Source organism: Lithobates pipiens, unplaced genomic scaffold, assembly GCF_037356315.1.
Source record: "Lithobates pipiens isolate NorthernLeopardFrog02 unplaced genomic scaffold, aLitPip1_a1.2 Scaffold_16, whole genome shotgun sequence".
NCBI lineage: Eukaryota > Metazoa > Chordata > Amphibia > Anura > Ranidae > Lithobates > Lithobates pipiens.
Window position 1 is genome coordinate 271545407 of NW_027507748.1, and position 26112 is coordinate 271571518.

The following is a 26112-nucleotide window of genomic DNA, read 5'->3' on the forward strand; positions in this document are numbered from 1 at the left end:
ACTGGAATCTAGGAGAGGGTAAAACCATCTAAAATTCTTGATGTGCGTTGGATGCATCAGAATGGGCTTGACGCGTTTCATGGACTTCTATCCACTCATCAGGAGCCAAATGCATAAATGTTCTGTAAAGGAATATAAATACCAATATAATCTGGTGTATATACCCACATGGGGAGAAAGGAGTAAATTGGAGATGATTGGCCATGCCAAAAAATACTCACGTACTGTGCGATACCACATGCCAGTGATCGGCCAAGTGAACCCGGCACGGGAGCTGAGAAAGAGAACCAACAGGAAAACCGGGAGCATACACACCATCCCCCATGGAATGTCATATGTGAGAAAAATCTTCATGTCGTGATGAATGGGTCTTCTATAATATATGAAGTGAAATAAGTTGTATGTATCCATGACAATATAAGTCAATGGGACAAGAATAAGATGAAGCCCATAGCCATGGTGAGGAAGTGAAATAAAACATATGACAAAGGTGAACAGGAGAGCAGTGACCAGATCAGGAATAGGAGGAATTAAAGAAGAGATCTCTTGAAGAGGGAGAATAAAAAGAAAACAGGAGTAAGTGATTATCACAAATACTGTCTCACAAATATGTGAAAACGATGTGCACAAAAATGCTCACTGTGGGTTTACCTTAGTGAATCCAAGTTGATTAAGGAGCCAGTGTATCGCATGGTCCCATTAAAAGGTTTTACGTGAGTATTTTTCAGTATGGCCAATCATCTTCAATTTACTCCCTTCTCCCCATATGGGTATTTACACCAGATTATATTAGTATCTTTATCCCTTTACAGAACATCAATGCATTTGGGTCCTGATGAGTGAATAGAAGTCCATGAAACGCGTCAAGCCCATTTTGATGCATCCAACCCACATTGAGAATTTTAAATGGTTTTACCCTCTCCTAGATTACAGTTTATGTTATGGTTTACCCTGTACATGGGGGATTATGATGTATAATTCCCTTTGCTTGTGCCATTATTATTATTATTCACGATTTATATAGCGTCAACAGTTTGCGCAGCGTTTTACAATGTATAAGGGGGACAACACAATTACAGTACAAAAGGTACAGGAGTGCCATGCTGTTATTTATATATTTCTACAATGTACATTGCTACCTTCTATGCCTACATCTGTGTTATACTGTTTTATGTAATGCCGATCATGAGTTTACCAATAAATATACAAATGTTTATACCTATGTGAATTTGTTTGGTTCCACCACGCACATCTCATCTAAAGTCCCAACCTCCTCCCTCTTTGCATATAGTTATGGATGGGGGCGTGAACCGTCCCTTAAGTCCCAATGTTTCTCCCCCACTTTTCTCGTATCTTAACTTCTGTACAACCAGCCTGCTCATACATGGATCAAAATCCGTCCAGTCCCTGCTGAACCTGACGGATTTCAATCTATGTATGGCTGCTTTAACATACTGAGCAACTTTACAGTGTCAGGCCCGCTGCATACAAAAACAGGCCACATCCTAGTTACTTTGTAAAATGATCTGCAAAAAAAATAAACCCTACACTCACAAATGTTATTGAAAACAGTATGGTATATTAATGATCTTTTCATAAAGGAGGATGAAGTACATCGTTTTTGAACATCCCTATAATACTTACAATTTACAAAGTATAGGAAAGTAGCATTTATTATCCAATAAATCGACGTCTTTATTGGCGGAGAATTAAACTTCAGCCTTTGACAAATAGATCCTGCTGTCTCATTTATTATTTTATTTTAATCTACGGCTTCTTCCATATCCCCATCCTTCTTTTTTTAATTCTCTTTATCCCTCAATATCTTAGATGAAGAAGATGACACGGAGAGAGCGTGTGACACGTTGCTCATGTGCATCGTCACCGTACTTAATCATGGCTTAAGGAATGGAGGAGGTGTTGGAGACATTTTAAGAAAACCCTCTAAAGACGTAAGAAAAAGTGATTTCATTAGCCTTTTAAAAAAAGAACTTGTCAAAACTTGTTTGCCTGTTACTAAATTTAATGCAAGGTTAATGTTCTTTCTACAGTTAGAATTTAAGCTGTATTTATTACCAAAGCTTAATATAGGCTATTTTCATTTTTCCTACAGGAATCCCTCTTTCCAGCTCGGGTGATCTATGATCTCCTGTTTTTTTTCATTGTCATCATCATTGTCCTGAACTTAATCTTTGGTGTCATTATTGACACATTTGCAGATTTGAGGAGTGAGAAACAGAAGAAGGAGGAGGTGCTGAAAACAACCTGTTTTATTTGTGGTAAGAATTCCTAGCACAGTGTAAATTGTATATGATCTGAATTAAAGTGATTGTAAAGTAAATAAAAAAAATAAAATAAAAACATGTCATACTTGCGATGGTTTTGCAGAGTAGCGCCAATTTTTCTCTTCTGGGGTCCCCTGCTGGCACTCCTTGCTCCTCCTCTTCTAATGTGGCACAATAGGAAGCAGCTTGTTATGATAGCACATGTGCAGCACGGATCCTGGGCCACACTCATTGACATACAGAGTGCGGCTCAGCCCCACCCCACATCATCACTGGATTTGATTGACAGCAGCAGGAAACCAATGGCTCTCAATGAGTAGGGAGAGAGAGAGCAGCACTGCTGCTCTTGGGCACAGTACTGGATTGAGATCGGGCTCAGGTAACTATTTGGGGGGCTGGGGGAGCTAACAATAGAAGGTTTTTAACAGAAAAAGTATTAAAGTAAAAAAAATAACTTTCAGCTTTTACAACTACTTTAATAACTTCTTAACCGCTTCAGCCCCGGAAGATTTTACCCCCTTCCTGACCAGAGCACCTTTTGCAATTCTGCACTGTGTCATTTTAACTAACAATTGCACGGTCATGCAACGTTGCACCCAAAAAAAAATTATGTCCTTTTTTTCGCACAAATAGAGCTTTCTTTTGGTGGTATTTGATCACCTCTGCGTTTTTTGTTTTTTTTGCGCTATAAACAAAAAAGAGCAACAATTTTGGATTTTTTTTTATATTTTTTCCTTTTTGCTATAATATCCCCCAAAAATATATAAAAAACTTTTTTTTTTCCTCAGTTTAGGCCAATATGTATTCTTCAACATATTTTTGGTAAAAAAAAATAAAAAATCGCAATAAGCATATATTGATTGGTTTGCGCAAAAATTATAGCATCTACAAAATAGGGGCTAGTTTTACGGCATTTTTATTATTCATTTTATTTTTACTAGTAATGGCGGCGATCTGTGATTTTTATTGGGACTGAGACATTATTTCGGACACGTCGGACGATTTTGACACATTATAAAAAATGCATTGATTACTGTAAAAATGTCACTGGCCGGGAAAGGGTTAACACTAGGGGCGATCAAGGGGTTAATTTTGTTCCCTAGTGTGTGTTCTAACTGAAGGGGCATGGGACTGTGTAGGGGAGATGACAGATCGCTGTTCATACTCTGTATGAACAGACGATCAGTCACTTCGTCCCTTAGAGAACCGGAAACTGTGTGTTTACACACACACAGATCCCGGTTCTCCGTGTGCCCCGAGTGATTGCGGGAGCCCGGCGGTGATCGCTACTGCCAGCCACTTGCATCGGCTCCATGGGCGAGCAGGAGGCATGCGCCCCTAGTGGCCACAGGGAAAAGGGACGTTACATAACTGCGGGGGTTGGTCAGCAAGTGGTTAAAGTGAATTAGTCTATCCAGTTACTCCAATACCTCCTGCACATTGAAACACAAGTATGAAAAGGGTCCATTAGTATATACAGTGCCTTGAAAGAGTATTCATACTCTGAAATTTTCTGTATTTTGTCATGTTACAACCACAAATGTTAATGTATTTTATTGGGATTTTATGTGATAGACCAACACAAAGTGGCACACTTTTTGCTCATTCTTCTTTTCAAAATATCTCAAGCTCTATCAAATTGGATGGAGAGCATCTGTGAACAGCAATTTTCAAGGCTTGTCACAGACTCTAAATTGGATTTAGGACTGGACTTTGACTGGGCCATTCTAACACATGAATATGCTCTGATCTTAACCGTTCCATTGTAGCTCTGGCTGTATGTTTTGGGTCGCTGTCCTGCTGGAAGGTGAACCTCCACCCCAGTCTCAAGTCTTTTGCAGACTCTAAGCCCTTGTACACACGGTCGGACATTCTGACTACCAAATCTGTTGAATTTTGTCCAACTGATTTTGTCCGAAAATGTTGCATACACACGGTCAGACAAAGTTGTCGGAAAATCCGATTGTACATAATGTGATGACGTTATTTCGTTACAACGGGACTACGTTCAGGCTAGTAGCCAATAGCTTTGGTCTAGGAATTTGATCTGAGCATGCGTGGCACTTTGTCCGTCGGAGTAGGCTACACACAATCGGAGTATGTCCGATCGGAGCATTTTGTCAGAAAATTTTACGGACAAGTTGGAAAACTTGGTCCGGATACTCCAACGGAACCAGTCCTTGGTCCGGATACTCCAACGGAAACAGTCCGATGGAGACCACACACAGTCGAATTATCCGAAAAACGGTCCGATAGGAAACATTCCGTCTGAATCTCGTTTTCATCTAAGATTGCCCTGTATTTGGCTCCATCCATCTTCTCATCAACTCTGACCAGCTTCCCTGTCCTTGCTGAAGAAAAGCATCCCCACAACATGATGCGGCCATGTTTCACGGTGGTGTGTTCAGGGTGATGTCCAGTATTAGTTTTCCGCTACACAAAAAGTTACATTTTGGCCTCATCTGACCAGAGCACCTTCTTCCATATGTTTGCTGTGTCCCCCACATTGCTTCTCGCAAACTGCAAATGGGACTTCTTGTAGCTTTCTTTCAACAATGGCTTTCTTCTTACCACTTTTCCATAAAGGCCAGATTTTTGGAGTACAAGACTAATAGTTGTCCTGTGGACAGATTCTCCCACCTGAGCTCTACAGCTCCTCCAGAGTTGCCATGGGCCTCTTGACTGCTTCTCTGATATACTCTCCTTGCCTGGCCTGTCAGCTTAGGTGATGGCCATGTCTTGTCAGTTGTGCCATACTCTTTACATTTTCAGATGATGGAGATGTTCAAAGCTTGGGATATTTCTTTATAACCTAACCCTGCTTTAAACGTCTCCACAACTTTATCCCTGGCCTATCTGGTGTGTTCCTTGGCCTTCATGATGCTGTTTGTTCACTAAGGTTCTCTAACAAAGAGTAAGGGCAGATGCACTTAAAGCTAAGTACTGCAGCCCACATTTTGTTTAACTGGAGGCCAAAGTTATACTTTAGCGCAAAGAGTAGTAAAATAATGCTGTCAAAGTCAAAGGTTCCTTTTAGAAGTTGAGGGAAGTCATGCCTATGAACACATCCTATAGCAGCAGTCTGACTTTTATTTGATTTCCAAGTACAAGATCTACTGTTGTACAAAAACTCATAATTTTTAATGGCTGCTTTTACTAAGATGGAGTCATGTAGTGAAAATAAAATTGATAATTATTACAATTAGATAGTGTGCATCGGATTAATATGAAAAGTATGTGCATTGTGCAGTAAATGAAACTTTAAACTGGAAACATTTAATTTTATGAACATAAATTTGCTGTAGACTTCTTACTAATGGCGAACTCTGTGACTGCTGCGTAATGATTAAAGCTTTCAGCAGAGATGTAATTTGTCATATTAGAGCCAAAGCTTCTGAGCTTCTTCCTGGTATTTTTCAAGAGGAAGCCAGAGATCTATTTGTAGAGTTGTGACCACAGATATTAACTCAGAAGAACAGATGGCATAATGACAGCAGAAGGAAGAAGTGAACATCACATCGCTCAAAAAAAAAAGATAGAGTAAAGAAAGCGTAATTTATATACACATATATCAATGCAAACCATTACGATTTAAAGCCGTATTAAACACAAAGCAAACATTCATTATATTGCAGCTTACCAAATCTTAGACATGGCTGTATTCATTTTCTTTTTTAGGATTTCTTTCTTCTATTTTCATCTGGTGATTCAGCCAGTAAGTCTCTTGTTTTTCATAAGCACAAACTCTCTTCCAGACTTATCAGTTTACAGGAATGGAACAAACCATTTAACAGTAGCAGGGGTGATTACAGTGATCAGCTTTTATTTATTCATTTAAAAACTTTATGCCAAAAGGAAAAAAAATGTTTGCTGTAACTGATTATAAAGTCTGAATGTTTTTAAATCTACTACTACACCTAACCCTTCCCTCCCCCCAGACTGACAATGCTGCTGTCTGTTGTGCCCCCTGTGCTCCTTCATCCAGAGCGAAGGCACTTTAAAGTGGAAGTAAACCCTGTTGGGTTTGCTTCCTCTTTGTTTCCCTGCAAAGGATAGTGGGCTACTGTGCATCACATAGTAGCCCATTATGCGTCACTTACCTGACACAGGAGCCTGCATTGTCACCACTGTCCCCTCTTCCACGGAGCTTCCATCTTCTTTCCGGGTATCGTGGCTCCAGCGCTGTGATTGAACGTCACACCCACGCATGCGCACGGGGAGATTCCACTAATGGCATATCGCCATTAGCAGCGGCATGCTCAGTGCACCTGCATGCCACTGTCTACGGGGCATGCGCTGTAGACAGCGGTGCCTGTCTTTTTGCAAATATCTCCTAAAACGTGTAAGTTTAGGAGATATTTCTTAGACCTACAGGTAAGCCTTAATCTAGGCTTACCTGTAGGTAAAAGTGGTCTGTAAGGGTTTACAACCACTTTAATACAGGAGGTATGTTGCTAGCCAGATCACCAGGTGAAAACAGAGGGAAAAAACTTTAAAAAGAAAACCAATGTAGCCACCACATTAAATAATTGGTAAGCTGCAATATATTTAATTTTTAGATTTTAGGTTAATACCGCTTTACCAACATTTATGTCTCCAATATGGAAGAAGAAATATTGTATGTATTTATGGTATAGGTGGCATATATCAAGCTTGTTTAACCACTTCAGTGCCTGTATATACCCATTCTTTACCAGGCAATTTTACAGTTTTCAGTGCTGTATTACTGTTTGACTATTACTCGGTCATGCAACACCCATGCACCCAAATTAATGTTGTATCATTTTTTGAGAGGTATACATTTTCTTTGGTGGTATTTAACAACAGTTTTTAAGACAAAAAATAGTGTAAAAAAACGTATAAATCACATTTCTTGAGGACAATTGTTTAGTCTAGGAAAGTGATGGCGAACCTTGGCACCCCAGATGTCTTGGAACTACATTTACCATGATGCTCAACTACACTGCAGAGTGCATAACGGCATCATGGGAAATGTAGTGCTAAAACATCTGGGGTGCCAAAGTTCACCATCACTGGTCTAGGACATGATGCCTGCCTTTACACACACATGAACTTTAATGGCATCCCAGTCTTAGTCCGTAGGATTCAATACTGAGTTGGCCCACCCTTTGCAGCTATAACAGCTTCAACTCTTCTGGGAAGGCTGCCCACAAGGTTTAGGAGTGTGTCTATAGGAATTTTTGACCATTCTTCCAGAAGTGCATTGGTGAGGTCAGGCACTGACTGAAACAAGAAGGCTTGGCTCGCAATCTCCGCTCTGATTCATCCCAAAGGTGTTCTATCAGGACTCTGAGCAGGTCAGTCAAGTTCCTCCACTCTAAACTCGCTCATCTATGTCCTTCTGGACCTTGCTGTGTACACTTGTCAAAATCATTTGGTGGAGGGGGTATTAGGGTATGGGGTTGATTTTCAGAGGTTGGGCTTGGCCCCTTAGTTCCAGTGAAGGGAACTCTTAAGGCGTCAGCATACCAAGACACTTTGGGCACTTTCATGCTCCCGACTTTGTGGGAACAGTTTGGGGATGGACTTTTCATGTTTCAACATGACTGTAAACCAATGCACAAAGCAAGGCCCATAAAGACACAGATAAGTGAGTTTGGGGTGGAGAAACTTGACTGGCCTGTACAGTCCTAACTAAAAAATGTTTAGGAAGAAAAATCTTTGTTGTCCAGTGATATTGGCCTTTACCCTCGTGGTGGTCAGCGTGCCCCCCTTTCCTTTGTGGTCAGTGGGAAAAGTTTTTCTGACAGAGGAGGAAGACAAGAGGATTAGGAAGAACAGGGCAGACTCTTAAATGTAAATAGTGATCATGAGGCAAAAAGCCACTCTGATTGGCTCTGTGCCTTTAGTCTTCAATCTAAGATGTCTATTGACAGACATTTAACAGGTGCACTGAGTGCCCAAGCATTATTTCTGCAGTGTTGTTCATAAATGGCAGTCCAGAATTATATGTACACCACTATTAAAATGTACGTCAGTAGTAAAGTGGGTATTCATATATGCCTTCAGATTTCTGTTTCGTTTGAGTGGGGTAGATAACCATTCCGGGGGTGTGTTTGACCTGCTTTGTATATCTCTGGATGTAGGTTGTCTTGTTGAGATCTGTTTGTATACAGGGGAGCACAGCTTCTTTGACCAAACATATTGGAGTAGTGCTATGCTGGAACGCAAAAGGTGGCATTCATTAACAAAACATTTCCCTTTGTGCCCATATACATGCAAATTCGTTTACATATTTTTTCTCATAAAGAGTGACTGTAGCCTTTTTAAAGTATAATTTCAGCCTTGTTTTTGTTTTGGATAGAGTGGGGAAAAGTTCAAGTTCCTGGAAGTTTTTTTTTGTGTGTCAGTGACCCAATTGGGGAGACACCGGTACAAGAAAAATAGGTGGTACAAGAAAAATAGGTGGCAGTTATCACTAGGACAGGAAGGCACAAACAGCAATAACATCATGTGCTAGCAACCCTTTCTTTGTGCTACCATAATGTATTTTTTCTGTGTCCTACTTGGAACTGTTTTTTTTTTTTTAACATAACGTTGCCTATTAATGTTGCTTCTATGGGTTATCTAGATAGATAAAGAACACATCTTCACCCTATTCCAGTGATTCTCAATCAGGGTTCCATGGAAGCCTAGGGTTACTCCAGAGGTTGCTAGGGGTTCCTTCAGCATTGGGCAATTTCTGCCTCTCAGATAAGTTCCCACTCACATCATTGATCTTTTTAGCTATCTGTAAGGAGGTAATTCTTCCCAATGACCACAAGTGTAAGGACCATTCTTCCCACTGACCATCACACTAATGTATCATGAGTTGTAGATTTCTAATTTTTAGCAGGGGTTCCCTGAGACCAGAGAACTATTTCAAGGGTTCCTCTGTGTTGAAAAGGTTGAGAAAGGCTGATCTATTCTGTAGTTATCGCTTTAGCGTTACCTGACACAGATTATTCACTGAAATAATTGAGGACAAGTAAATGTTTCAACTAAGTCAATGTTATAGGTCAGGGATATGCAATTAGCGGACCTCCAGCTGTTGCAGAACTACAAGTCCCATGATGCATAGCAAGACTCTTAACAGCCACAAGCATAACACCCAGAGGCAGAGACATGATGGGACTTGTAGTTTTGCAACAGCTGGATGTCCGCTAATTGCATATCCCTGCTATAGGTAGTGAATAAGTGTGTTTTAATACACAGAATAAACTAGAGAAACAGATTTGTTTCCCATTTCTCCCTTTATCCCTTAGGAGCATGCTTTCTGCCGCTTTTAACATCTACAATTTGCCCCTGATGTTCTTATTGGCTGATGGGTTGTAATTCAGTGTTTTCCTCACATGCCAAGTGTCTCCGCACAGCAGAACCCCGAGTGCTCCATTATAGCACCGTGAAATGTGCAGAATACTAATACATCTTACTGATGCTGTGAAAGTTAACTGCACTAGCAAAGTACAAGTGCCAGGGGAGCTAAAGCTAAAATTTCACAACCAAGTTTTATTGAGCATACAACTTACATTACTGTACTCTTAACCCTCCTAATAGTGCAGTAAATGTTTTTGTTGAAATAAAATTATATTTTCTGTGATTTTTCCTATCTCATTATATTCACACAAGTAACAATCATTTTAGGACTCTGATAATAGAATTATGATAATGAATAGAGATGACTGAGTTATGGAAACTCAGCTCTGACTAAGCAAAGGACCAATTATCACTTAATTTTTTAGCAACCCACCCTAATGAAATGCACAATCTACTCCACTACAGGGGGGAACCCAGTAGGGAGCTCACTTAGTTGTACAGGTTATGGAGTCCCTATATCACACCCCATATTATGTATTATTAAGTCCCATAAAAGGGAAATAACTTTTAAAGTATTTGCAAAGCATTGGATGACCAGAGTAATAACAAAAATTGTATATAAAAACTTTATACGCTTCCTATAAGAGGTCCTGTGTGTTTATGAGTGTTAGTGGTCATCACAGGAAGGGTGCTAACGTATCAATACTGAGACGTGACTTGCAACTGCTGGAATGCTAATCAGATTGCCCTTGCTCAATTCTAGACAGTTCCTCTCTATGGATTGCTTTTAAACCCCGTCTTCTGGTGTCCTTAGGGAAATTTTAATGTTCTGGAAAAGTACCTATGTACCTCACTTCCTTTTGAATTCCCCTGTTCTTAACAGGTGGCAAAGCCATATAACATGCTATCTTTGTTTATGCACGTTTATGGCTGGATGTTTATATATCCGATTACCATCATCCCTTCATATATGCTTCTTAAAGTACACCTGTCACAAACCTGAACAATTTATTTTTGAGCATACAGTGAAAAATGCATGAACACCCATTTAAAAACACGTCAAAATAATCAGAAGATTAAGAGATATAGACCTTTATAATTCTCTGACTTTTTCTGTCGAGTTTGGTAAAAACCTCTTTTACCTCCTGAACCTACATTTGGGTTAGTGCATCAGTGACTAAAAGGGAGGTGGGCAAGCTTCTATAGGTGGAGATTTACCAATAGATTCAGCAGCCTTTCCCTTGGCATCTACGGATTCTATTTATGTGTAGTTTTCAATGTAGGTAGGCCATGCTTACACATTTGTTTCCATTCTTTGATCAGTTTGAATATGCTAAGATTCTGACAGGTTTTCTTTACTACAGTTTTAATTGTATAACCAACTGTTAAAGTGGAACTAAGCCCTCCTATTCTCAAAACCAAGGAAGCTGCCATCTTAGCCTCTGTTTTGTCCATAGTTGCCATGGTGCTGCACATGTAATCAGCTATGACACCAGACATTTGGTGGCTTGACAGTTGGGCTGAGAGCTGACATAAGCACACCAGTAACTGTAACAGGTATCATTCAAGGCATGCTTGGAATATAACTATTTTGGGAAACCATTAAATAAGTGGGTTTAGTTCTGCTCTAAGTCTGTCCACATTGTCTTCTGTTAGTGGCTTATTTCTCACTGCATATCTAACAGGATATTTCTTTAAATCTGAATATTAGATTTTTGGGACAGCATGTTAATGTCTTTGCCAGCTGTCCTTGGAAAATGCTAACCCCTATCACTTAAGCAGTTACTAGTGTATATTTCCTGGGACATGCTACTGTCTCCATATGATATGGCACCAAGGAAGCAGAAAGACCTATTCTACTATCTATTTCTTATATCATCTCGTTTGTAAATGCACCTGTTCAAATGTTCTCTGTGTGAAAGCAGTGGTCTCTCTGCAGAGGGCCAGCACACCCCCTGTTGAGTCAGAGCTGGAGCTCTCCACTTAAGAGATTACAAAGCTATAGATCTAACTCAGCAGTGTGTGTTGGACCTTTGCAGATCAAGAGTAATTTTCTCCAGTATGCTGCTATGGAACAAATATTTTTTATAGAAAACAAACTTTAAGTCCAGAGTCACATCTATCCATATCTACTCTTGTCTGTTTTTTTTTTGTGTGACAGGCAGTGGCGGCCCGCCCATAGGGCACAATGACCATAAACTTATAGTAGAATTGTTCAGCAGACTCTGCTGAACAATTCTATTACTCCGATCAGCCAATTACAACTCGCTGATCCATACTGCTGCTTCCCTGTCCCAAGTCTCTCCTCCCCCGCCACTCCCTTCCACCTAAAACTACTCTCCTTACCTATCCCCTTCTTCTCCCCCAGCATTGAGTACCCCCCCACCTGATCCGACCCCCGCAAATTGGATCCCGTGCAGTTAGCATCATATGCCAGCATCCCTCCTCTTCCACTCCCTCCAGCTTCAGGTGCTGCATTGGGCATTGGGGGGGTCCATATGTGTCCCTCCAATCACTCTGATCACCCCCCATACCGGCCCCACCCCCCGATCCATCCATGCTGGGAGAAGCATCTCCCCTTTCCCTCCCAAACTGACAGGCTCAAATCATACAGAAATACCAAATTATACAAAAGGTTATAAGGGGGGATTTTCTAAAACTGGAGCGTGCAAAATCTGGTGCAGCTCTGCATAGAAACCAGCTTCTAGGTTTTTTTTTCCTTCAAATGTATCTCTTAAAGTGCATTGTAGCAGGTTTACAACATTTTCATTATTCTACTGGAATAACAGACATGCCTCATTTTGCAAACTTCAGCACAATACAAAGCAGAGACCTGATAAGCCTCAGTGAATAACATTGCTTCTTATGTCATATGCACACATTAAAATGCAAAAGTGTGAACAAGGCCTTGGACTGTTTGTTTTGATCCTAACTGAAAGTCCAATTGGGACTTAATGTACACTGATAGTGACTTATCTTGTTTTCTAATTGGGAATCTAGTCTTTAAGCTACAAAACTTATATCCCGTACCCCTTTTTTTATGTATAAGGACAAACAAAAAATTCTCAATCCTGTGCCAGTCCTTATTCTCTCATATTCTGCAAAGACATTCAAAGACCTTTCTCCAAATTTTTCAATGTTTCACCATTTCTACTGTAATTGTATCCTCACCTGCAGCCATGTTTTTCCTTGAGATTTTAGTTAATTTAAATGTTTCCTTTAAATTGATACTAAAGTCATGTTTGTTATTTTTAAACAAACAAAAAAAAAAAAAAACATGTCATACTTACCTGCTCTGCACAGTGGTTTTGCACAGAACAGCCTGGATCCTCTTTTTGGGTCCCTCATTGATGCTCCTGGCCCCTCTGTCCAGCTGAGTGCCCCCACAGCAAGCAGCTTGCTAAAGGGGCACTCGAGCTGAGCCGCTGCTCTTTGTGTTCATTCAGACACGGAGCCGCGGCTTGGCCCCGCCCCCTCTTCTCATTGGCTCACTGACTTTGACACCATTGGGAGGCAATGGCGCCGCTGCTGTGTCTCAGCTAATCGGGAGGGAAAGTCTCAGACAGCCGAGTCTCTTGTTCAACATCGCTGGATTGAGATGAGCCCAGGTAAGTATTAAGGTGGATCGGAATGTTAAAAAAAAAAAAGTATTAAGGTGGTGCTGTACACAGAATGTTTTTGTTATCTTAATGCATAGAATACATTAAGTTAAAAAAAAAAAAACACTTTAAGCTTCTGTTATTGTATTTTCATTCGTACCATCTCTCTGCTTTTAATATTTCTATTTGACATCTCCCAAAAAATGTTTTTTAACTCTCCTTAATTCGCCTCTTTTTAGTAGTTACTACTACTGCACAGGTTTTCTTTTTGTTCCTAATTATCATTAACTTGTCCTTACATCCTTATTGTTTATGTGCTTCTAGTAATTCATTTGTTTGCCTGCCTGCCATAGCCACCCCTTTCTTTTTAGCTTATCATTTTGCTCCTTTGTATTCCTTCACAGTTGCTTTTGTCCTTCTATTAAATATTCTCTTTTTGTTTTGCTCCAGCATCAATTTTCTCTCACACAATCCTCTCTACCTACCTTCAGTTTGCAGTAGTTGTCATGCTAGCTCTACGATTCCCTTTTTTTTTTTTTATACGCTCTGCTTTGTCTTTTATATCCAGAATTAGCTTGTGTCTTCTGTTGGCATTGTTTTTTCACGCATTCATTACAATATTTACCTGCATCATTATTTTCCTATTCTTGAGATTTGTTTTTTGTATCCTAATGTAACCATAAATACTGTATACTGGTTTTGCAGTACACTTCTGCACAACCTCTAATGCCACTTTCACACGACTTTTCCGTCAGAAAAGGTCCAACAAAATCATTTCATCGGATATTCCGATCGTGTGTGGGCTTCAGCTGACATTTTTTTTTTTTTTCAAAAAGTCTGACGGACCTAGAAATAGAACATGTTTTAAATCTTTCTGAAGGAATAAATTCCTATCGGAAAAACTGTTCACTGTATGTTAGTCCGACAGACCTAATACAATGCAAGGACAGCTATTGGCTACTGGCTATTGAACTTCCTTTTCTAGTCCCGTTGTGCGTCATCACATTTGAAACAAACAGACTTTGGTGTGATCGCGTGTAGGCAAGTCCGTTCGGTGGAAACTCAGTCGGAAACACCGCCGGAAAGACCATCAGAGTTTATTCTGATGGAAAGTCCGGTTTTGTGTACGCGGCCTTACTGTGTGTATGTCACTGCTGTATCTCCCTCAAAAGAAGTTTATACAACATATCCTGCACTCATTGTATGTGAATATAATGATTTATAAAAAGTTAATAGTCCTTAATGATTGTGTATGCTTCAGTAAATTGCTCTGTTGGCTGCGCAGCTGTTAGGATTAAATTACTTGAAAGTAAAGCACAGTGCTGGATAGCAAAAAATAGGCTGGTTGTGAAGGGGGTAAAATCTTCTGGAGCTCAAGTGGTTATCTTGAATTGGAGAGTCAAGTGAATGTAAAGCCCCATACACACAATCGGACTTAACTTGTACAAACTTTCCCGTGGACTTTTGTACAAAGGGCGTTAGCCGTAAGTTTGTATTGCATACACACTATCAGACTTTTTAGGCAACAAACATGAACGTAGTGATGTTTCCACGTACTGACGACAAAAAAGGACTTCAATTACTCCAGCGCCACCTTTGGTCAACTTCTGTATTGTTGTCTGATCTTTTGCATTTGTTCTGAGCATGCGTGTTTGTACTTTGTACAAAAGTCCGATGGTTTTGTGTACACACAATCGGACTTTGCTCCATCAGACTTTTGTTGGCTGTGTGAACAGACAAACTTTTTGACAACATAAGTCCGATGAAAACCGAAAAAGTTTGTCCGATGGAGTGTACACACGGTCGGATGTTGCTCCAAAACAGCTAATTTGCATGTTTGTTTTCAAAAAGTCAGATTGTGTGTACGGGCCTTAAGAAATCTAAACGTGTATGGTTAGCCTTAGGCTCTACCGGGCAATATCCAACAGGACCGAAAATAATCTTGTCTGCAGTTTCCAATTTTATCTGTTAATTATTGATTCTTTATCTAGAATGCTGTTTGTGGTTATAGAATGTTTAAATGATATTAATGACCTTTCCAGCCACAGTGTGTTGCTGGATGTGGAGGAATTGTAACTAGCAGCTTGAACATATATATACCCTTAGGGGATGTGCTGTAACACCTTTAGCTATTTTTAGAAAAGTGGGAGAATGCATGTTCCTGAAAAGACAGGTGAACGATTGCTAAGATATGTACTGTCCTTGGGTAGATGTTTTTTTTTTACACCAGGGAAAAGCCCTAAGCTGTAGTTATTAAAACTGCTGGTATTGTAAATCTCACCAGGTATCACGGGAAAGAAACTGGACAAGCTAGTTGAAAGTCTCTCAGGGTCTCGCCATATTCGTCCTACATGCTTGTTGCTGAGAAGAAAGCTTGCGGGGAACTTGATGAACTGTACTAAACATAAAGTCAAATGTGTGTGAAATACCATGAATTACTGACACTCTCAAACATGAATTAGTTATATTTTCTTCTCTTTCTAAATGTCATGATCCAAACTGTCCTAAGGCGAAATTCATAGTGATATCTGAATTGCATAGCTAGAAAGTGTTAGGGCTAAGAGGATGCTACTGTACAGCACTGACTACACCTTCCTCATTAAACCGCAGCTGAGCTTTTCACCTCTAATGCCAAATCATTAGTGTTCTGTTCCTCAAAGGGTAATTGGGATGCTTTTAGTTTACTTTTATTTAATCGTTTCAATACAGGACATTTTTACCCCCTTCCTGCCCAGGCCAATTTTCAGCTTTCAGTGCTGTCACACTCTGAATGACCATTGCGCAGTCATTCAACACTGTACCCAAATGATATTTTTTATCATTTTTTTTTTTTTACACAAATAGAGCTTTCTTTTGGTGGTATTTAATCACAGCTGTTTTTTTTTTTTTTTTGCTAAACAAAAAAGACAGAAAAATGTAAACAAAAAAAAAAAATTTGTAAATAAGTAATTTGTTCTCCTTCACTGATAATATGCGCTGATGAGGCTGCACCAATGGGCACTGATAGGTGGCACTGATGAGGAGGCAGTAATATGCAGCACTGGTAGGTGGCACTGATGAGCAGGCACTAATAGGCACTGAAAGGCAGCACTGACTGGCATTACTGATGGGCACAGACTGGCATCCTTGCTGGGCACTGTTGAAGCTGCACTGATCATCAGGGCACAGATGATCAGTGCCCTGATTATCAGCTGCATCTCCTTACAGGGGAGACCTGTACAGATAGGCTCTCCTCTCCTCACAGGAGGAGAGACGATCAGCGTCATTTCTGTGTTTACATGTGATCAACTGTGATTGAATACAGCTGATCACATGGGTAAAGAGCCACGTCATTGGCTCTTTACAGAGATCAGGGTTGCACCATGTCCCAGGGACACAGCATGCCCGCAATTGCTGTGCGGCATGCAAACACGGAGGGGCTGGGGCGATGTCGAATTACAGTATTTTAAAGTAAACTTGTATAATTATGGAGTAAAGTTCATTCACACAGACACAGAGACCGGTACTGCATGAAAAGCCATTTGTTTAAGCACCCTGACCAGCATGGAGCAGAATGCAGGCAGTTTGTGTTATGCCCTGTATACACGGTCGGACTTTCTGATGGAAAATGCGCAATCATACTGTGTTATCGGAAATTCCGATCATGTGTGGGCTCCATTGGACTTTTTCCATCGGAATTTCTGACACACAAAGTTGGAGATCAGGATCTAAAATTTTCCAACAACAAAATCCGATCGTTTAAATTCTGATCGCGTGTAGACAATTCCGACGCACAAAGTGCCACGCATGCTCAGAATAAATTACGAGATGAAAGCTATTGGCTACTGGCCTCTTTATAGTCCAGTTGTATGTGTTGTACGTCACCTCGTTCTGAATGATCGGATTTTTGTGTATGTATGTAAGTTTGGGCCAAAATCCGTCAGAAAAAATCCAACGGATTTTGTCGTCGGAATGTCCGATCGTGTGTACAGGGCATTAGTCAGTGGAAGGTAGTGTCTGTACTGACTCTCTTGTACTTTCGAGTTTGACAGGTGCATAGCTAAGAACACAGACAGTGCGCATTACCTGTCACCCATTGCTGCACGCCTGTCAAAATCAGATGGTCAGGTGAGTCTGTAAGGGCGCTGCTTATCAATTGACTTACACAGGCTGTCTGCATACAGCTCCACGGGTGCATAAACATGTGAATGAGCCCATAGACTCACAATGGATTGAATCTATGCTGATGTGAGGAAAATCCAGGAAAACTACAGTATGTATCTGATCATTTTCCTTATTCCTGGATGTCTGCACACTTAGGACATAAACAATGCTTTATCCAGGCAGAGAAATTACCATGCCTCTAATAAATGCAAAGGGTGGAGTTTAATTCTGAAATAATGCCATGGTGTGCAAATAAGAACCAAAGGAACATCCTGTACACAACTGTATAGTGTTGGATAAAGGTATTTGGAGAATACCAAATAGTTGAACCATACCAGGTCACAAGGCTTTGGAGCAGAAAGCCTAGGAGAGTTTCTCCTGAAGTAGTTGTTGAATGAGCTTTTACATCTTCAAAATTTAGAAATCCTATTGAATTGTCTTAAAGATCCACAATAAAATCACTCTGGAATAAATATTTAAGATCATTTGTACAAATATGTCATTTTATATTATTCTGTGATTTGGGAAAAAAACGTTTCTGATAAAAAATGCTTTACAAAGGAATTTAAAGGATGAATGACTCCACAATATCTACAGCTATAGAGGTCAGTGAAGGTTTGGTTAAAAGCTTATTTACTGCTTGTTAGAATATGTTGGTACCTTGATCTCTACTGGCTGGTCTTAGGTCCACTTTAAGCCTTTTTTTAAATGTGTGTGTGTGTATATATACACTCACAGGCCACTTTATTAGGTGCACCTTGCTAGGGGTTGGACCCCATTTTGCCTTCAAAACTGCCTTAATTCTTCATAGTATAGATTCAACAAGGTGTTGGAAACATTCCTCAGAGATTTTGGTCATGACATGACATAATAGCATCACTATCCGATTTGTCGGCTGCACATATGATGCGAATCTCCCACTCTACCACTTCCCATTTTAGATTGAATTGAGATCTGATGACTGTGGAGGCCATTGGAGTACAGTGAACTCATTGTCATGTTCAAGAAACCAGTTTGAGATGATTTGGAGCTTTGTGACATGGTGCATTATCCTGCTGGAAGTAGCCATCAGAAGATGGGTACAATGTAGCCATAAAGGGATAGACATGGTCAGCAACAATAGGTAGGCCGTGGCGTTTAAGCAATGTTCAATTGGTACAAATGCCCTTTACACGCAATTTGATTTTCCGACAACAAAACATTGGATTTTTTTCCAAAGGATGTTGGCTCAAACTTCTCTTGCATACACACGGTCACACAAATTTTGGCCAAAAATTCCTAACGTGAGAACGCGGTGACGTGCAACACGTACGTCAAGCTGAGAAAAAGAAAATCAATAACCAGTGCGGCTCCTTCTGCTTGATTCAGAGCATGCGTGAACTTTTGTACAACAGACCTGAGTACACACGATCAGACTTTCCGACAACAAGTTTTGTTGCCGGAAGATTCGAGAACCTGCTCTCAAACATTTGTGTGCAGAAATTCCGACAGAAAATGTTCGATGGAGCATACACACGGTCAGACTTTCCGACAACAAGCTCACGTCCAACATTTCCCATTGGAAAATCCGACCATGTGTACGCGGCTTAAGGGGCCCAAAGTGTGCCAAGAAAATATCCCCCACACTATTGCACCACCACCACCAGCCTGAACCGTTGATACAAGGCAGGATGCATCCATGCTTTCATGTTGATTACACCAAATTCTGACCCTACCCTCTGAATGTCGGAGCTGAAATCAAGACTCCTCAGAAGTTTTTCCAATCTTCTATTATCCAATTTTGTGGAGCCTGTGCGAATTGTAGTCTCAGTTTCCTGTTCTTAGCTGACAGGAATGGTACCCAGTTTGGTCTTCTGCTGCTGTAGCCCATCTGTTTCAAGGTTTGATGTGTTGTGCATTCAGAGATGGTATTCTGCATACCTTGGTTGTAATGAGTGGTTATTTGGGTTACCGTTGCCTTTCTATCATATCGATTCTCCTCTGACATCAACAAGGCATTTTCATGCACACAGTGCTGCTCACTGGATATTTTCTCTTTTTCGGACCATTCTCTGTAAACCCTAGAGATGGCTGTGTGTGAAAATCCCAGTAGATCAGCAGTTTTAGCACCAACAACCATGCCACATTCAAAGTCACTTAAATTCAATTTCTTCACCGTTCTGATGCTCAGTTTTACCTTCAGTAAGTCGTCTTCATCCCATCTAGATGTCTAAATGCATTGAACCGCTACCATGTGATTGGCTGATTAGCAAATTGTGTGGACCAAAATGCCTTGTTGATGTCAGCGGTCAAAGAAGAAAAAAAAATGGGTTAGAGATGATAGAAAGTCAACTGTAACTTAACCACTTCAGGACCGCCGTATTGCCAATGTACGTCAACACAATGGCACAGGCAGGCACAATCACGTAGATGTACGTGAATGCCTTCTAGCGGGTGGGGGGTCCGATCGGACCCCCTCCCGCTAGATACGGTGGTCCCTTTCGGTGCCGGAGCGATCCGCGATGAGGGGATGGCCGTTGGTTTCTGGCCATCCCCTCTCGATCGCTCCTGGCCAGTGACGAACTTCCTCCCCTGTGAAAATGTAAACACAGGAGGAGGAAGTGATGTCACACTCCTCGTGGCGGTCTTTTTGAACCGGACAGCGAGGAGTGAAGACGTCCAAGTAAGTGCACCAACAGTCCACTGACACATAGGTACACACAGGCACACATTTCACCCCAGTCACCCCCCGATCACCCCCCCGATCGGCCCCCCGCCCCCCCCCAGTCACAGTGTCACTAATGCAGTGTTCATTTATTTATTGATCACTACATTTAGTGTCAGTTGTGACTGTAAAAAGTGTCAGGGCAGCTAGTGTTAGGCCCCTTTAGGTCCAGGGTAGCCCCCTACCCCCCCCTAATAAAGGTTTAACCCCTTGATTGCCCTCCCAGTTAACCCTTTCACCCTCTTTTACCAGTGTCACTAAGCGATCGTTTTTCTGATCGCTGCAATAGTGTCACTGGTCCCGCTAGGAAGCTAGTTTTTTTTTAGGTTCAACGCCAGGTTTTTATACCGTTAGGTACCCCGATATATAACCTAATAAAGGTTTTAACCCTTTGATTGCCCCTAGAGTTAACCCTTTCACCAGCGATCGCTGCATAAGTGTCACTGGTGACGCTGGTTAGCCAGTTAGTTATTTAGGTTCCCCGTCAGGTTTTTATAAAGCTTCAGGTACCCCCATATAAATACCCAATAAAGGTTTTAACCCCTGATTGCCCTTAGTTAACCCTTTCACCAGTGATCACCGTATAAGTGTTACGGGTGACGCTGGTTAGGTAGTTCGCTTTTTATAGCATCAGGGCACCCGCCATTTATTACCTAATAAAGGTTTAACCCCCTGATCACCCGGCGGGTGATATAAATTTGGTTTTAGGGTCAGAAAGGGTCTGCGTCGCCCCAGGCAGTGCTAGGTTAGTGCCAGCACCGCTAACACCCACGCGCAAAGCATACACCTCCCTTAGTGGTATAGTATCCGAACAGATCAATATCTGATCTGATCAGATCTATACTAGCGTGCCCAGCAATTTAGGGTTCTAAAAAAACGCATTGTTAGCAGGATCAATCCAGATACCTGCTAGCACCTGCGTTTTGCCCCTCTGCCCAGCCCAGCCCAGCCCACCCAAGTGCAGTATCGATCGATCACTGTCACTTACAAAACACAACACACATAACTGCAGCGTTCGCAGAGTCAGGCCTGATCCCTGCGATCGCTAACAGTTTTTTTTTGTAGCGTTTTATACAGTCGCTGACAGGCTAGGTGCTTTTTTACCTGTGAGTCTCACTACTGTACCCCTAAATTTAGAGCCCAAAATGGCAAAGCGAAGGTACACTAGTGAAGAGGCCTACACGTTTCTGAGCATGACAGATAGTGAAGAGGAAGACACTGATCTGTCAGATTCAGGCTCAGAATACGAACCTGTAGAGGACAGCGCCTCCATGTCAGATAGCTCTGACGACGAAGAAGAGGTCCCTGCTATTGTCAGGCGTACCCGACCCCGATTTTCTGATGTTGTTGAGGTGCAGGAACCGCAAGTCCCTCGTATGGAGTATAGAGCCAGTACTAGCGCCGCTCATCCTTTTGGTGAACTGGCAAGCACCAGCGGCCTAGTACACCCTGGACGTACATCCAGCACTGCAGTATCACGTGGTGACGTGGCGAGTCCCATAAGTGCAGTTCAAGCTGGCGAGGTGGCAAGCACAAGTAGTGTCCCGCTGCCACCAAGAAGAAGACAAAGACAGGCCCGTCGTACCCATAGTGCCCTTCCTGCAGAATTCGCCTATCCTAATTGGGTGCCCACCACTTCTGCAGAACCCGTACTTCCCCCATTCACTGCCCAACCCGGTGTTCAGGTGGATACAGATGATTTTACGCCACTCGATTTTTATTCTCTGTATCTCACGGAAGATCTCTATAGATCTATTGTGGACCAAACCAATTTATATGCTGGTCAACGCATCGCCGCTAATCCCCAGTTGCCGTCTCTTGCCAGAGATTGGAAACCAGTTACGGTTTCCGAATTTAAGACGTTTTTGGGCCTTTCCCTCAACATGGGCACACATAAATTTATGCGGATGCGGGCTTATTGGTCCACGCATCCGGCTGACCACATGCCCGTGTTCTCTAACTCCATGTCCAGGAAACGATACGAGCAGATCTTGCGGTTCTTGCACTTCAGTGACAATGAACTTTGTCGTCCACGTGGAGACCCTGAATACGATTGGCTCTACAAAATTCGGCCCCTCATAAACCACTTCAACCAACGTTTTGCAGACTTGTTTACTCCCCAAAAAGTTGTCTGCGTTGATGAGTCCCTGGTTAAGTTTACTGGTCGCTTGTCATTCAAACAGTACATTCCCAACAAGCGTACCAGATACGGGGTCAAGCTCTATAAGTGCTGTGACAGGGCCACAGGCTATGCATGGAGGTTTATGAGGGTAAAGATAGTTACGTAGAGCCGGAGAACTGCCCTGATTACATAGGAAGCGCTGGCAAGATAGTGTGGAAATTGGTGTCACCCTTATTCGGAAAGGGGTACCACTTGTACGTGGACAACTATTACACCAGCGTGCCACTGTTTAGTCATTTATTTGATAATCAGATTGGAGCATGTGGCACCGTGCGACCTAATCGCCGGGGCTTTCCCCAGCGGCTTGTAGATTCCCGTCTTAGGCTGGGGGAGAGAGCCTGCTATCGGTGTAATAATTTGCTCGCTATGAAGTGGAGGCATAATAAGAATGTTTTCGTTCTTACCTCCCTTCATGCAGACACGACGGTCCAAATTTCTACGGCGACTGGTATTGTGGAGAAACCCCTCTGTGTCCACCAATATAACAAAAATATGGGAGGGGTGGACCTCAATGACCAGATGTTGGCGCCGTATCTAACTTCCCGTAAGACCAGACGCTGGTACAAAAAAGTGTCTGCTTACTTATTTCAATTGGCTTTGCTGAATGCTTTTGTGCTATACAAAACTTCAGGCGGAACATTAACCTTTCTTTTCTTCCAAAGAGAGGTTGTCACAGAGCTTCTGTATCCAGAGGGTCCTGTACCTCACCATTCCCAACCAAATGCAGTAAGCCGGCTGCATGAGAGGCATTATTCTTATGTCCTCCCGAGTACCCCTACCCAACGAGCCCCCCAAAAAAGATGTCGTGTCTGTAGCAAGCGCGGATATAGGCGTGACACCCGTTCTTATTGTCCACGCTGTCCTGGCAATCCTGGTCTTTGTCAGGGTGAGTGTTTTGAACGCTACCATGAACTAGTGAAGTATTAGCGTAGGGTACAGCATTTCACAGGCTAGGCACACTTACACAGGGTCTCCCAAGATGCCATCGCATTTTGAGAGACCCGAACCGTTACAGTTACAGTTTACAGTTCAAAAAAAAGTGTATAAAAAAAAAAAAAAAAAAAAAAAGTAAAATAAAAAAAACAAAAAAAATATAAAATATAAAAACCAAAAATAGTTGTCGTTTTATTGTTCTCTCTCTCTCTCTCTCTCTCTCTTCTCTCTAATTTTTTATACTTTACTGTTTACTGTGTTATTGTTAACCATTTTTCATGTTTTCAGGTACGCCATTCAGCTGCAGCGTGGATTTATTTATCTTGACAGCAACAGCGTTTGCTCCCACGATACATAAAGCTGCGACTCCAGTGCTGTAGGAGGTGATTTCACCACCACAGTTAAAAAAGAGCATATATGCCGAAGCATGGGGGCATAAGGGGTGGAGGAGCGATTTTGCTCCTAATGCCGCGTACATACGGTCAAAATTCCGACGGAGGGCTTGCCCGTGGAAAAGTTTGAACGTATGTACGCAGCATAACTTTTTTGCGGGAGGATGCCCCCATGCTTCGGCATATATCTATTTTAGGCACAGGTTGTGTTAAAAAATGTTTTATTTTTTACTGTTTTTTTTGGCAATTGCTTTGCAGGTATGGTATGGTAAGGTTTTACTGGGATGTTACTTTGTTTTAACGTTAACCATAATTTGCTTAGCAGGTACGCCATTCAGCTGCAGCGCGGATTTATTTATCTTGACAGCAACAGCGTTTGCTCCCACGATACATAAAGCCGTGACTCCAGTGCTGTAGGCGGTGATTTCACCACCACAGTTAAAAAAGAGCATATATGCCGAAGCATGGGGGCATAAGGGGTGGAAGAGCGATTTTGCTCCTAATGCCGCGTACATACGGTCAAAATTCCGACGGAGGGCTTGCCCGTGGAAAAGTTTGAACGTATGTACGCAGCATAACTTTTTTGCGGGAGGATGCCCCCATGCTTCGGCATATATATATTTTAGGCACAGGTTGTGTTAAAAAATGTTTTATTTTTTACTGTTTTTTTTGGCAATTGCTTTGCAGGTATGGTATGGTAAGGTTTTACTGGGATGTTACTTTGTTTTAACGTTAACCATAATTTGCTTAGCAGGTACGCCATTCAGCTGCAGCGCGGATTTATTTATCTTGACAGCAACAGCGTTTGCTCCCACGATACATAAAGCCGTGACTCCAGTGCTGTAGGCGGTGATTTCACCACCACAGTTAAAAAAGAGCATATATGCCGACGCATGGGGGCATAAGGGGTGGAGGAGCGATTTTGCTCCTAATGCCGCGTACATACGGTCAAAATTCCGACAGGGGGCTTGCCCATGGAAAAGTTTGAACGTATGTACGCGGCATAACTTTTTTGCGGGAGGATGCCCCCATGCTTCGGCATATATAAATGGTGCATGTATGTCCATCATTAGAAGTGGGTGGATGAAGGGAGGTATCTAACGGTGGGCATACCCACCGATCAATCTCTTTTTTTTCGTTCAGACAACATGACTCTCAGTAAATAGCTTGGGGTGTCTACTTTCCAAAATGGGGTAATTTGGGGTGGTTTTGTGCTATTTTGGCATTTTATGGCCTTTGCACCCTTAGAAATCCTGAAGGTGGTGATTGGTTTTCGGGGTGCCGTACGCGACTAGACTCCCAAAAAGTCCCACACATGTGGTATCCCCATACTCGGGAGAAGTAGCTGAATATATTTTGGGGTGCAATTCCACATATAACCATGGCATGTGTGAGCAATATATCATTTAGTGACAACTTTTTGTACATTTTTTTTTTTTTTTTTTTGTCATTATTCAATCCCTTGGGACAAAAAAAAAAATATTCAATAGTGTCAAGATGGCCCTCGGCAAATAGCTTGGGGTGTCTACTTTCCAAAATGGGGTCATTTGGGGGGGTTTTGTGCCATCTTGGCATTTTATGGCCGTCAAAACTGTGATAGGTAGTGATAGGTAGTGAGGAGTAAAATAAAAAAATTATGCCCTTAGAAATCCTGAAGGCGGTGCTTGGATTTCGGGGTCCCGTACGCGGCTAGGCTCCCAAAAAGTCCCACACATGTAGTATCCCTGTACTCAGGAGAAGCAGCAGAATGTATTTTGGGGTGTCATTTCACATATGCCCATAGCATGTGTGAGCAATATATCATTTAGTGACAACTTTGTGCAAAAAAAAAAAGTTTGTAATATTCCCGCAACTTGTGGCAAAATATAAAATATTCCATGGACTCAACATGCCTCTCAGTAAATAGCTTGGGGTGTCTACTTTCCAAAATGGGGTCATTTTGGGGGGTTTTGTGCTATTTTGGCTTTTTATGGCCTTCGAAACTGTGATAGGTAGTGAGGGGTGAAATCAAAAATTTGCACCCTTTGAAATCCTGAAGGTGGTGATTGGTTTTCGGGATGCCGTGCGCGACTAGACTCCCAAAAAGTCCCACACATGTGGTATCCCCGTACTCGGCAGAAGTAGCGGAATATATTTTGGGGTGCAATTCCACATATAACCATGGCATGTGTGAGCAATATATCATTTAGTGACAACTTTTTGTACATTTTTATTTTTTATTTTTTTTTGTCATTATTCAATCCCTTAGGACAAAAAAAATAAATATTCAATGGGCTCAACATACCCATCAGCAGTTTCCTTGGGGTGTCTACTTTCCGAAATTGGGTCATTTGGGGGGGTTTTGTGCCATCTTGGCATTTTATGGCCGTCAAAACTGTGATAGGTAGTGATAGGTAGTGAGGAGTAAAATAAAAAAATTATGCCCTTAGAAATCCTGAATGCGGTGCTTGGATTTCGGGGTCCCGTACGCGGCTAGGCTCCCAAAAAGTCCCACACATGTGGTATCCCTGTACTCAGGAGAAGCAGCAGAATGTATTTTGGGGTGTCATTTCACATA

General features: G+C 41.8%; 1 protein-coding gene across 3 annotated transcripts in view; it reads left to right on the forward strand.

Annotated features, from left to right (window-relative positions):
- Positions 1 to 26112, forward strand: part of ITPR3 (inositol 1,4,5-trisphosphate receptor type 3) — a 406280-nt gene that overhangs the window by 350787 nt on the left and 29381 nt on the right. For all 3 annotated transcript variants that reach the window (XM_077481406.1, XM_077481407.1, XM_077481408.1), the window contains exons 54-55: positions 1831 to 1952; positions 2114 to 2279. In XM_077481406.1, coding sequence (XP_077337532.1) covers positions 1831 to 1952; positions 2114 to 2279 — 288 coding nt within the window. The remainder of the gene's footprint in view (positions 1 to 1830; positions 1953 to 2113; positions 2280 to 26112) is intronic.